Here is a 13,180-nt window from a genome sequence, read left to right on the forward strand (position 1 = left end):
TTCCACCAACTAGCTGTATGGCTTTGCACAAGGCCCTTAATCTCCTTGGTTAAATCACTTACCTCTTTGTTACTTCTGCTGTACTGTGAGGATGATAGAGGCATCTAAAGGTACTTCCCACTCTAAAATCTAAGAAATGACCTCTCATATCAATGTTTCAATACCCATTTCCCGGTTTGCCCTTACTTTTCCCGTGAAGAACCCACCTGTGCAGTGATGGCAAAGAGCTCTTCTTTGGTTTCTGGCCTTGGGCAAGTGCCTGATACAAGAAGAAAAGGAATTGCCCTGAGTTTTCTCTTGGCAGCCAGGATGACACTGGCTCCCAACCTGCCCGTGCCTTCAGCATTCCCTCAGTTTCTCCTCCCTACCCCCACCCCCATTTTTCCCCCCAGTCTTTCACTTTCTTCAATTCCCCACAGAGATCTTCTTTCTTCTTTGCTTCAAGGCACCCATTCTCTCTCTGAACCCTCCTTTTCTCTCCTTCTGGGCCATCTTTGAATTCTAGCTCAAGGGAGATCAAGAAAGGAAAGCTCCTCTTTGTGGCCTTCATCAGCTCAGAGGCCATTCTTCTGAGGGCACTCTCTCCACAGGGCCCCCAGGAATCCCCAGGTACCAGGCACCTGATGAGGGATCTTCACTTGTGGCAATTTGGGGACAACAGGAAATGCTGTGAAATACCGTCTTCTACACAAAGCAGCCTTTGCAGTTCAGCTAACCACTAACATGTGAAGAGGCCAAAGACCCACCACGATGCCACTGATGAGCACATTACAGTGCATGAGACCCTTCACCAACATCAGTGCTCTCTTTCCAGTTTCATAGCCACAGCTCTGTGGGTCAGGTGAGGTTTTCCTAAATTTAGAAGTGAGAAAACCGGACTTAGAAGGGTGAAGAGGCTGCCTAACATCACATCTGGAGTATGGTGAACCTGAGGCTGGCTCTTTTCTTCTACCCACACTAAAATTATTCTAACGTTTTAGAGGCGTTACATCCTTTTCTTTTACTCTCACGGCAATCCTGTGAGGTGGACCACAACCCTGCCCAGGAGAGTCCACAGTTCAAGGAGGTGAAAGGACTTGCTTACAACCAGACTCCAAGCCCCAAATTCCAAAAGGAAAGGAGGTGGAAGGGGTCAGGCCCGCCAGCCAGCAGGCAGGGATGCAGCCCAGGACTCTGCCAGGGAAAAGTGGAGAGATTCAGGCCCCGCCCTCTGACCTTGTTCTCTGCCAGCCGAGAAGAGGGGGACCTTGGTTGGGGAGAAACCTCAGCTCGTTCTCGGGACAGAGTCTCCACTTAGGCGCACGCCCTGGGGTGAGGCTTCTTCTGGAAGCCGAAGGCCTTGAACTCTGCGCTGGAGGAGCCCGGGGCGGAGGAAAGCCCCGGAGAATTGGAAGCCTTTGCTCCCCAGGATGGATGGGCCGCGGAAAGGAACCCGAAGGATTGGATGGGAGAGCAAGAGAGGGACCCGCGCCTCCCCTGCCGGGTCAGGGCCCTTGGAATTGCCAAAAGGAATCCTTTCCAGCCCCGAAACCAGGAGAGGCAGCACGGTACAGGGCGGGGCAGCCCCTCCCGTCTCCTCGAGGGCGGGCCCAGAGAGGCCGCGAGGCCCAGGCCCTGTTTTTGTGTGTATCCTCGAGGTCTGGGCTTCCCGACCACTCGGAGGAGCAACAGGGAACCTTCCCAGCTCCGCAGGAGCCCTGGGAGGCCCGCGCTTTCTCTGAAAGTGAAAGGAGTGGGCGGGGGGCGCGGCCGAGGCGGGGCCCAGGCGGGCGGCCGTTCAGGCTCCGCCTCGGGGCAGTCTCAAGCCGGGGGCGCCTAGCGTCTCCAGTCCCCGGCGCGCCGCGGGCTGCTGGGCTCCGCGGCGGCTCCGTTGTCAGGAAATGACCCTGCCCGGGGGCCCGACGGGCATGGCGCGACCGGGAGGCGGGGGCCCCTGCAGCCCTGGGCTGGAGCGGGCCCCGCGGCGGAGTGTTGGGGAGCTGCGTCTCCTCTTTGAGGCGCGCTGCGCCGCGGTCGCTGCCGCCGCCGCCGCAGGGCAGCCCCGGGCCCGCGGGGCCAAGCGCCGAGGGGGACAGGTCCCTAATGGGCTCCCGCGGGCTCCCCCTGCCCCAGTGATCCCGCGGCTGACTGTGACGGCCGAGGAGCCGGACGTGCCCCCGGCCAGCCCAGGGCCGCCCGAGCCGGAGGGTGTCTGTCTCCCGGCCGTGGGCTCGTCGCACCTGCAGCAGCCGCGCCGCCTCTCCACGTCGTCGCTCTCCTCCACTGGGTCCTCGTCGCTGCCCGAAGACTCGGAGGACGATCTTTTGAGCGACAGCGAGAGCCGGAGCCGCGGCAACGTGCAGCTGGAAGCGGGCGAGGACGCGGGTCAGGTACGGGCCGCGGGGGCGGGGCCAGCGGGGGCCGCGGGGGCTGCGCGCGGGGACCTGCTTTGAGCGCTCTGCGGACTTTTCCTAAGCTCCCTCCCCGGAGGGTCCGATTCTCACTCTTTAGGAGGGGCTTTGGCGTCGGGGGGAGGCGTGGGGCTGACCTCTCACCTTGGCAGTTTTCACCCGAGCCCCACAGGCGGGTCGCAGTCCGGGCCCTGGGGCATCCAAAAAGGAAAGTGAAGAGGAGTCTGCGACCAGCCACGGGGTCCAGGTGGGGCGGGGGAAGCATGACTTGCTGGCTGCGAGGTAGTGCTAGAGGGATCGGAGTGCTAGAGGGATCGAGGTAGTGCTAGAGGGATCCGCGAACTCTCGCAGAGAGGGGCGAACCAGTCTCCCTCTCTGCCGCCCCCTCTCCCGCGCCGCAGCCCTACCCCCGCCGTTGCCACGGTTTCCCTCTCCTGAGTGGGAGTGGAGCGGCGCTCCAGGCTCTGCTCCTGAGCCGCCGCCGTCTGCTCCCTGCGCCCGCACCAGTCGTGGACGCAGGGAAGGGAGGCGCGCAGGGTTGGGGGCTCTGGCAGGGGGCGAAACGCGGCCCTCCTCCGCTTTACTGCTCCTAACTCTGACCTGGGAGAAGGTAAACTGAGGCTGAAAGGGTGGCATCAACCTGCTAATCTCCTCCTCTGGTAGCCTGGATGTTCTGGGGCCAGGTTTGACCCTCGGATAACCCAGACTGGGGTGCGATGAAGTCATTCCCGGTGCTTGCTCCTCAGTCCTGTGCCGCGCCCAGGATGGCCATCTTGTCCCCCTCGTTTTAACCAAGGCCAAATACTTTAAATAACTACCCGCAGTCAATGCGAAGGAGTTGTTCTAGGTCCACGTTATGCAAGTGTCCCTGGAGTGGAGGGAGAGGGAAAGCGCGCCCCGCAGGCTCTGGTGGCTCCGGGCCTGCCCAGAAGGGCGGTGAGAGCCGCGGACGAGTGCTGGGGTTGCCCAGGCCCGCTGAATCTGGGCTCTCCCTACGCGCTGATTGGACGAGACTCAGGAGTCACTGTAACGACTTGCAGTGGCTCTGTGACTCAGTTACCCCTGAGACTTCTATTACCCAGAAGACGGCGTGGTTTGTAAGTGACATTAGAGGAAAAAGGAAAAAGTCTCAGCGCAGGAATTCACCCTGCCGCCAGGTTAGGGTGTGGGGAGTCCCTCTCTCCCCTCTCCACCTCGGGTAAGGGTAGCCCTGACCCCTGATCCTTACTCCACCAATCCTGGCCCGTGAAGGAAGGCAGGTGCCGCCGAAGGGCTTCCAAGGCAGTGACGTGGGGCAGTGAGAACTCTCCCCACCTCCGAAAATCCGGAGCAGTAGCTTTGGGCCCACTGCTCCCCCGCTCGAATCTGACAGCTGAGAGGCGGGCGCTGGAGGAAGGGCGGCACGAGGGCACCCCCAGCTTCACTCTTGCTCCTGAAGGCGGAGGAGGTCCCGCGGCCCAAGACTGAGTGCAAAGTACGCAGGCCGGCTGGGGTCAAGACTCTGACACGAGTCGCAGCTGTGCCCCGGCGTCTTCGGCCTCTCCCACCCTGGGCCTCGCTGTCACCGGCGCGGCAGGAGCTGGAGCAGATGGCCACTAAGGGCCCTTCCAGTTCCAAGGCTGCGAATCCCAGGCCTTCCCAACCCCCAGCTCGCCGGGGCCTCCCCGAAGACAAACAGCCACGGCAGCGTCAGATAAGCCAGGGGCTGTTGACAGAGGCCGCCTGCGTCCGCGTGGAAGGGCTCGGCTCGGACTTTGCCTCGCGACCAGTCCAGAAGCAGCACAGTGAGCCCGCCCAGGCTGCCTTTAGGGATTCCCCAGGCAGAAAGCAGAGCCCATCGGCTGGCTGACCGTGAAGAATACACCTGGGAGAGAGGTACCGCGGCAGCACTCAGAGGCTCCCAGCTCCCCAGCCCCTTACACTCAGGCCTGGGTGGATAACACAAATAGCGGGGAGCCTCTGCCTGGCACATACATCCTTCACCTATTCCTCGGAGCCGTGCACAGCCTGTTCAGAGCCGGGCTGCCCCAAGGTAGTTGGGACTGGGCAGCATACGTCCCTCCTGAGTCCTTTCCTATGGTAGTGGGAAAATCATACAGGTCAGGAGAGGAGTTGAGGGCCTGTCCCCAAGGGCAGCTGGCATGACTGTATTCTTAGAAGGTGTTGCTTCACCAGAAGAGAGGGTGTTTGACTCTTATTCATTTGGTTCTCATCTCTCAGTGCTCCAGGATGGGTAAGGAGACCTGGATGTGATCCTGTCCTGGACCCAGAACTCCCACACTTCACTTTTCACTAATTATAGGGCAAAATTTAGGTTAACAGACTTCCTTTTTAAAAAGCAAATGCTCCTGGGAGGGTAAAGTCGTGGGTCACTTATACCTTAGCGCAAATCATTTTATAAATTTAAACTCATGGCTCTCACCACCACCAAGAGTGCTTATTTGGTAAAGTATTGGGATATGGAGAAGAAGTTGGGCTGTAGAGAACTTTAGCCAGAGACTGGATGGCTGGAGGTAGGAAGTCAGGAAGGATGGGGATAAATACCAAAGGATCCATTCTGGCAGAAGATACATTCAGTATCTGGTGTGATATATGAAACAGGAGTCCTCAGAGTTTCCAAATAGAGCTTAGACAAAGGAGGGTCTGAGGCTAGTGTCCAGCTAAGCCTTGCCCAGGGAGAGATGCTCCCTGTCCAGCCCCAGGGTGAGGAATTATCAGAGGGTCCTCCTGTGACTTCATCAAAGACTCTTTCACACAACCCTCCTGGGCTTTTTGCCCCAAGGTGTCCAGGTGGCCTCTGGCTGTGAGTTGCTTTCCCAGATGTCTGTAGGGGAGTAGGCTGGGCCAGAGGATGGGGTTCTAGCCCTCTTTTCAGCTAGATTTCAGTCTGTAACATAATCTGCTTTCTGATATCCATACAATAAAAGCCTTACCTGCTCAAAAATATCTTCCCTGCTGTTGTTCATATGCCAAAATCCCCACCCACCTACCAAAGAATGATTCTCCAGGAACTTTTTTGGACACATGCATCTGTATATGCATTATGTTCCCTGGGGGAGGTAGCTCCCTAAGATGAAAGATGGCAGTGAGTTCCATGACACTTGCACCAACTCCTTCCATGTTTGACCATATCCATTACTGACAGGAGAGCTAAATCCTGTCATTACCAACAAACCTCAAGAGGTGGCTGGGAGGGATCAGATGAAATAATGCGTATGAAAGCCTTTTGTAACCCACATGTCTGGAAACAGCCTTAGCCTCTGCTACTCTTGGCTGATATGATCCTCACAAAACTGGGGTAGGAAGAGAAGGTGATGACCCCATTTTACCTCAGCTTGGGAGCAAGTTGATGCTATGTTATCACACATCAATCAAGTGGCAGTAACCCAGAACTGCGGGTACTAAATCCTCTTCTACCAGGCCCATCTTCCACCTTCCAGCCTCACTCACTGCTCCCACATGATCCCAGAAGAAAGGATGGGGCCATTCTTCCATCTCACCTAACCCAAGGCTGGTTCCATCTTCTACTTCAGTGTCTTCTACAGAACAAGATGTACCTTCAGACCAAGTCAATTCTGGTCTCACTGGCCCCCAAATTCTGCCAGTAAGCACCTAAAGTTGCCTGAAGCCCCAACATTAAACCCTTCCCTTTGGATGAAACAAAGGTGTCCAGCCAAAAGAGAGGGGTCCCCAGAGATCAAAACACACTACCTTGTGGCTGCAAGTTGCTTCATCTTGTACAATACTCTTTCTCCTTCAGGGTCTCCTAAAGGTAGCATGGGTAGCATGGATTTTGGAACCTGCTGGGGCAATTGGAACAAGGGAAGAGGGTTGAGCTGGTAGAAGGCATAAGCTAGAGACTGGGAGACTGGAGGAAAGGATTGAGGGGATGTTAACTCTCTGAGCCTTGATTTCCTTCTGAAATGGCAATAATTCCCACCTCATGCACTTGCTGAGCCTCTGCAGCAGCATCGTGAATCTCAAACTCAGTGTGGGAGAGGAGGATATAGGATGGAGCTGCTGAATATGCACGGCACTTACATCTTCCTGGAAATTTTTTTTGAGAATTTGGAGGTGGGAGAGTTTTATAATAAAACTTGAATTTATTATGCAGCATAATGCAAACCTTGTATGTATTTAAAGAGTGAAAAAGGGAGTTTTGAAAGAGATGACATGCTTCTAGTGGGCTGCTTCTGGCTACACCCCCAGATCCCTGGGGATTGGACACGTGATCACACCCTAGTGTGCCATGCAGGGACTTCAGTAGGAAAGCAGGAGCAGTGCTGTCTGATGGAGAGAAGTGCCTGGCATGCCGTAGGCAGTCAGTAAACGGTGGCTCATGTTATGGCAACAGCTATGTCCAGAGGAAACAGGCTCATACAGATGAAATTCTCGCTTGAGTTCACTCAGCTGGAAAGTGACAGAGCCAGGACTGGAACCAACTCCTGACTCCCCATCCACTGCTCTGTCACCAACTCCCATGTCCTCCCCATGGAAAGGGGTTTTATGGTCAGTAGCTCCCCTGCTTAGGCCACCACTCCAGTTCTCCCTCCCCCTCTCAGAACTCCCTCTGATCAGGGAAGCTGGATTCTTGGTTCCAGCCTTGTGGAAATATACATGTGTAACTCCTCTAAAAGGCAGGCATGCTGGGAGGAGGTAGCAGACACACTGGATGAGCAAACCTGTGCACTTCAGTGGGTAGACATAGAACTGATGAGTTTGGGGTGGAAAGAGGAAAGGTCCAGAGTGTCAGATGCTCTCAGGACTGGGGGGAGGCTAGAAGCAATGGTCAAGAGACAAGAGGTACACCAAAATCTACATTTCTCTCCCAGTTTTGTCTAAGATGACAGATCCTCAGCTCCACATCCCATTTGCAAAGTTCAGGTTCCTGGGTCCAGATCAAGACTAAGGGTGCCCTGGGCCTTGTCAACTGGGGAGGAGTGACATGGCACCCAGGGATAGTAAGAGGGCCTTGTGGAGCCCTAAGCCACTCCTCCAGGCCCTACCTGGCTGGCCTCCCTGCCTGAGCCTTTGTAATGGCTTGATTCCATGTTTGTCTTTCTCTCTAAATGAGAGGAACCAATGGTCGCAAGTAAATGAAACAATAATCCAGATTTGTCCAGCTACTGCTTCATGCTAAGAAATGGGGTATGAGGGTTGGGGAGCTGTCACACTCAAGCCTCATTTACTACTCACAATGACCCAGTGAGAGTGGTTATTTCCCCATTTTACAGATGAAGAAACTGAGCTCAGAGGCTTCTCAGGCCGCAGAATATCCTGAGGCATTGGTAGAAATGCAAATTTTTGGGCCCACCCCAGACTTTTCAGAATTTCCCCGTGGTAGACCTGAAAATCTGCATTTTTAAAAACAAAGATGACCATCATGTGATTCTGAAGCTCACAAAAATTCTAAAACCTCTCAACAGAGCAGTTTAGTAACCTGTCCGTGCAGCTTTGGAGTAGCAGAAGTAGGGTGCTAACCTGAGCTTTCTGACGCTAAGCCTAGGGCTCTTTTCAGAACACTGAAGAGCCGGCTATCTGTCACCTCCATGTGCTTGTCTCAGGGTCCTCCACAGAGACTCACCATAAACTTTCCGTGAGTGAATGAGTGATTGAATCATGGGGCGCTAGCTGCTCGCGATGCGGGGGTGGGGGGTGCGGGGCGAGACCGTGTTCCAGAGGGAGGGCTTGTGCACTGCTGAGACGCTGACTCGCCGACCGGGACCGTGTCGCTTTCAGAAAAGCCACTGGCAGAAGATCCGGACCATGGTGAATCTGCCGGTCATGAGTCCTTTCAAGAAGCGCTATGCCTGGGTGCAGCTGGCGGGGCACACGGGTGAGTACCGGGCAGACGCGGGTGCGGTGCCTGGAGGCGGGGGAGGACGGGAGTAGGCAGCGCTAACTAGTGCCTGCCCGCAGGGAGTTTCAAGGCGGCCGGCACCAGCGGGCTAATCCTGAAGCGCAGCTCAGAGTCGGAGCGCTACTGCCTGGCGCGGCTCATGGCAGACGCGCTGCGCGGCTGCGTGCCCGCCTTCCACGGTGTGGTGGAGCGCGATGGCGAGAGCTACCTGCAGTTGCAGGACCTGCTCGACGGCTTCGATGGGCCCTGCGTGCTTGACTGCAAGATGGGCGTTAGGTACGGGTGCCCTGTCGGGCAGGTGGGAACCGGGCGAAGAGCCCACGGCGGGGGACAAGCTCTCTACGCATGCCCAAAGCCTTGCTCGACGGGTCCTGGTGTGCGTCCGTTCACGCCCAGACACTGCCTGCGCCTCTGTAGGACTTACCTGGAAGAGGAGCTGACCAAAGCCCGCGAGCGGCCCAAGCTACGGAAGGACATGTACAAGAAGATGCTGGCCGTAGACCCTACGGCACCTACCGAAGAGGAGCACGCGCAGCGCGCTGTCACCAAGCCGCGCTACATGCAGTGGCGAGAAGGCATCAGCTCCAGCACCACGCTCGGCTTCCGCATCGAGGGCATCAAGGTGGGCCAGGCCCGCTTCACTTTGCATCTACCGGACCCTTCCTCCGCCCCAGCCCCACCGCGCGGTGTCTGCCCTCCATGTTGACCTCCCACCCCGACCGCCCTCGGAAGAGGCACCCTCTGGCAGCCGACTTGCTGTCCCTGGCATTCAACGTCCCGGGAGGTACCGCTGCTCCAGCCTGATCCTCTCCCCTTGGGCAGGTACGGGGGCCCTGACAATTTATGTCTCACCATCTACAGAAAGCCGACGGCTCCTGCAGCACCGACTTCAAGACCACGCGAAGCCGGGAGCAGGTGATTCGTGTCTTCGAGGAGTTTGTGCAAGGGGATGCAGAAGTGCTGGTGAGCGCACTATTCCAGTACCCTCAGGTGTTGGGGAGCCTGAAACTGAGGGCTGCCCCCAGGTCATCTGGTGTAGCGGCCTCCCCTATGTGACCCCCCCCCCCATAGTAGCATTTATCGCAGTATTGTAATTGCTTTACATTCCTTCTATCCGGGCTGTGCGCCACGTGAGGGCCTGTGCTTCCTCACCACGGTATTTGCCAAGCCAAGCATGCATCATGGCGCCGCTCATATTCGCAGTTTCAGTTGGTGTTGAATTTGCCTTCCTCTCCTACCCTACCCTCTCCAGAGGAGGTATTTGAACCGTCTGCAGCAGATCCGGGACACCCTGGAGGTCTCTGAGTTCTTTCGGAAGCACGAGGTAAGAGGGGGTAGGCTCAGGTACAGGTCTGTGGTCTGTGAGGGCCTCTCCTGCATCCAGCCGTGGTCTGACCTTGTGGGATTCGGCAGGTGATCGGCAGCTCGCTCCTCTTCGTGCATGATCACTGCCATCGCGCCGGCGTATGGCTCATCGACTTTGGCAAGACCACGCCCCTCCCTGACGGCCAGACTCTGGACCACCGGCGGCCCTGGGAGGAGGGCAACCGAGAGGACGGCTACTTGCTGGGGCTGGACAATCTCATTGGCATCCTGGCTACCCTGGCAGAGAGATGAGTTTAGACCTCTGTTCCCGCGGACCCAAGGGTCTAATAGATGGACCAGCGCCTGCTTCCCCGCCATGCATGCAGGCGAGAGACTGAAACCCTGCGGTGCGGGGCGGTTCATACGGCCCTGCAGGACCAGGGGCCAACCACTATGGGACACACTGCACGTGCAGGGCCTGGCCTCCATACAAGCCCCAATGTTCCCAGAGCTGATGACACTAATTTAGCTGGGGGAGGGAGAGGTAGAATGGGACACAGGGCTTCTTCCTCAGCCCAGCTCACTCCCATTCCTCTCCAGAGAGGCCAAATAATTATTTTATTTCACAGGCACTAGATCTGTTGGTCTAACCTCCCACACTACAATGGACTCCGCTTCCAAATAAAACTGAAAGACACCAGCTTTGACTCAGGCCTCATCCCCCCCCCTCCTCTGGCCCCCTCTTTCTCAGTTCCCTGGCATCTCTCACAGCCACTCAGATTACTGGAGGATATGAGAAGAGCTCTTTATTAGAGGCATCTGTATGGCTGGGGTCTGCCAAGATGCAGGATGCTCATGGGGTAATGGCAATCTAGAGACGGCTTCCTGCAGGAGGCAATTTCAACAATTTCAACTCCCCACCTACACCTGGAGGGGGTGGGAGGGTAGCCTCTGGCCCCAAATATCAAAGGCTGAGAGTGGCCAGGCTCTTCCCCAGAACACCTGAGGCCAGTTTCCAGTATGGAGAGTCCAGTGGTATCAGGCCAGCCCTGAGACAGGCCCAGAGACGCAGCATGGAGGTTACTTAGAACACAAGCCACCTAGAAGCCTGGGGAAGAGCTCAGGGAAGAACTGCTACTATAAATGCCAGAGTCTCACCCTCAGGGCCCTTTGGGGCCCATGAACCCCAAGTGGGATTCTAAAGGTTCTGAGGTTGGAGACCCCTGGATTTGGGGGGCTTGAGGCCAGGAGGCAGCCAGGAGCCAAGGAGGCTCCCTCTCCAACTCTTCAAGCTCTCCAGATTCAGTTCCTGGGCCTGTGGGGATCTTAGGCCCTGCAAAGACCAGATCCCCAACCCCTTCCTTCCCTAGGATGGGCCCTGGTTCACTGGAAGGGGTGAATTCAGCATATCAGGGTCCTGTAATGGGAGGGTAGTGTAGCAGGGGACCACAGTGTTGTTTTATGGCTTCCCTTCTGACCCCCAAGACCAGGATGGTCAGGGCAGATCAGGGGGCATACCTGAACACAGTACTGAAGATGCTCCAAGAAGCTGGCAAAACTGGAGTGGAGTTCATGCCCACCCCGGGCTGTAAAAGACTTCCCTCTCTGGGCAACACTCCATATTTACACAGGCCCTGGAGAGCCCCTGGAAGGGGCCGCCATCCACCTCCAGTGACGTAGTCCAGCACCTCCTGATTGGTAAGCCCAGGGTAGGGCATGTAGACCACTGAGATGATCTCTCAGAGCAGCTCCCCAAAAGACTTGCATCACAAATGCAGGGAACTGAGTGAAGCCCATCAGGCACAGCTTCCCCTTCCCTTACATGAGATGGCCCAAGGTAGAGGAGTGTGTGTTATCACCAAGAGTCTGTCATAGATAGGATGTGAGGATGCCTTCCAGGAGGGCCTCTGGGGGCATCCACTTGACAGGCAGCAGTACCTGGTAGCCCTTGTGGTAATAACCCGCTCTACAGGAGAGAGGAGGGGAGTTATGAGTTGTTCAAATGGCCCAAAGGTGCTGGTAAACTCCATTGGAGTCAGCCTTCCCCACATCCTCAGGTCCTACACCTATAGATATCTCTTGCCATCCTTAAGTCCCCAATCTTGACCACTCAACTGGGTCCAGTACAGCTCAGCAGGCAGTTCCTGGAAGCAATGTCCCTGCAGAGTTGGGCAAAAAAAATCACTGCCAGAACTCAGAAACTCCAGCCTTGATCTTTTCCTTAAAAAACTCTGTGGAAGGGCTATTCATTGGGGAGGTCCCCAGAGACAGAATCACTTCCAACCTGTGGATGAAATGACTTTCCTCCAGGAAGTGGCAACTCTGGGCTATGTCCTGAACCAGCTGGAGAAGGTCTTGGATGGCCAGCAGTGACAGCTGGCCCTGGGTCAGGCAGAAGGTACATCAGACCATGCAGGTTTGGGGACACATGAACAAGGTCTTTAGAGGGGCCTGGAGGGCTGGGAGTAGGGTCTTACCAGGTGTGGCTGGCTGTGCCTCAGGAAACTCTTCCTGTCCCCACCAGCCATCAACTTCAGCAGAATCAGGTGAGGGGTAGCCTGGAGGCTAAGCCCCATGCAGTGCACAGTGTTCTGATGGCTGAACCTGCTGAGTCGATGGTGCAAATACCCCAGCACAAGCAGGGAGACACCATGCTCTGGGCTCCACAGACTGGAGAGGACCTCTGTGTCCCTAGAATTGCTTCCTCTCAGCCCTAGGGGAAAGAGAGGCTATTCCTGCAGGCTGGTTGCCTTCCTCCCATGTTCCGCCCCTGCCTCTGGCCCCAGGTGCACCTGATGATGAGCGTCTGCATGAGGGAATCCAGTCTGTTCTGGTCCTGTTGAGAGCAGAGTCCTGGCAGATCTAGGGAGGAAGAGGGCAGAGCTCCTGAGTGGCCACACTTCAGGAGGGTGGGTTGCCCTAGCTCCAGCCACTGTTCCTCCCTACATGGACCCTTCTCTCCTGCCTTCAGCCAGAAGTCCCACCCCTCTCACCTTAATAGCCACCTGCAGGGGGATGGGGTCCCCAGAAAGGCTAATTACCAGTCCCTCATAGACCTCTCCAAAGGCACGGTGGCCCAGGGCTCTGCAGGAAGACAGGTTGGAAGGGGGTGGACGGCTGGGCCTGGGGAAGGGTCCTTGAGGGTCTAGTGCCTCCTTTGCCTCCTTTACCTCCTTTGTCCCCCTGCTTGTGCCCTGTATGCCCAGCTGGCCCTCTCTGAGATGTTCTCTGGCATCCATAATTCACAGCAGGGAGCAGGAATGGGGGGTGGGGGCATAAAGTGCAAAGATTCTCGGAAAGAGGGAGAGGACTCACCTGAGCAGAGTGAATATTGGCTGGGGAAACCTCCATAGGCCTTGGAGGCAGAGACCAGGACTGGGCTGGGCCAAGCGCCACCTAGAAATAGTAGGGTCTGGGGGCTGTCCTGATGGTGGAGGTTCAAACTTGCTCAGCCGGAGCTCAGGGCCTGGCAGGCTCATCCCCTCACAAGCCCTGCCACTTGTTATGGTTCACTGAGGGTGGGAAGAACAATGACACACTCTCTACCTGCCTATCAGGCCCACCCGCATTTGTCTCCCTCTGCCCAGGATACCTTTCCAGATGCCCATGAAGGTGAATGTTGTCC

At 56.5% G+C, this 13,180-nt stretch overlaps 1 protein-coding gene across 2 annotated transcripts; it reads left to right on the forward strand.

The window, feature by feature from the left end:
* The first annotated feature begins 1,128 nt into the window (after positions 1–1,128).
* ITPKA (inositol-trisphosphate 3-kinase A) lies at positions 1,129–10,255 on the forward strand. Of its 2 annotated transcripts, XM_074365926.1 has the most exons (8): positions 1,129–2,369; positions 7,909–7,986; positions 8,130–8,226; positions 8,310–8,526; positions 8,668–8,872; positions 9,112–9,213; positions 9,503–9,574; positions 9,664–10,255. In XM_074365926.1, the coding sequence occupies exons 1-8, from the start codon at positions 1,881–1,883 to the stop codon at positions 9,865–9,867; spliced, it is 1,464 nt and encodes a 487-aa protein (XP_074222027.1). In that variant the 5' UTR covers positions 1,129–1,880; the 3' UTR covers positions 9,868–10,255. The 2 variants fall into 2 exon arrangements, with proteins under 2 accessions (XP_074222027.1, XP_045380247.2); XM_045524291.2 differs by lacking the exon at positions 7,909–7,986 and having other exon boundaries at positions 1,140–2,369.
* Positions 10,256–13,180: the final 2,925 nt, after the last annotated feature.

This window comes from Camelus bactrianus, chromosome 6 (assembly GCF_048773025.1).
Source record: "Camelus bactrianus isolate YW-2024 breed Bactrian camel chromosome 6, ASM4877302v1, whole genome shotgun sequence".
NCBI lineage: Eukaryota > Metazoa > Chordata > Mammalia > Artiodactyla > Camelidae > Camelus > Camelus bactrianus.

Excerpts from the sequence above, each read along its gene's own strand:
- ITPKA (XM_074365926.1), top strand. The coding sequence starts at position 1,881 with ATGACCCTGCCCGGGGGCCCGACGGGCATGGCGCGACCGGGAGGCGGG. Across the intron at positions 7,987-8,129 it reads AGACTCACCATAAACTTTCC|AAAAGCCACTGGCAGAAGAT; the intron begins GTGAGTGAATGA and ends TGTCGCTTTCAG. Across the intron at positions 9,214-9,502 it reads AAGGGGATGCAGAAGTGCTG|AGGAGGTATTTGAACCGTCT; the intron begins GTGAGCGCACTA and ends TACCCTCTCCAG.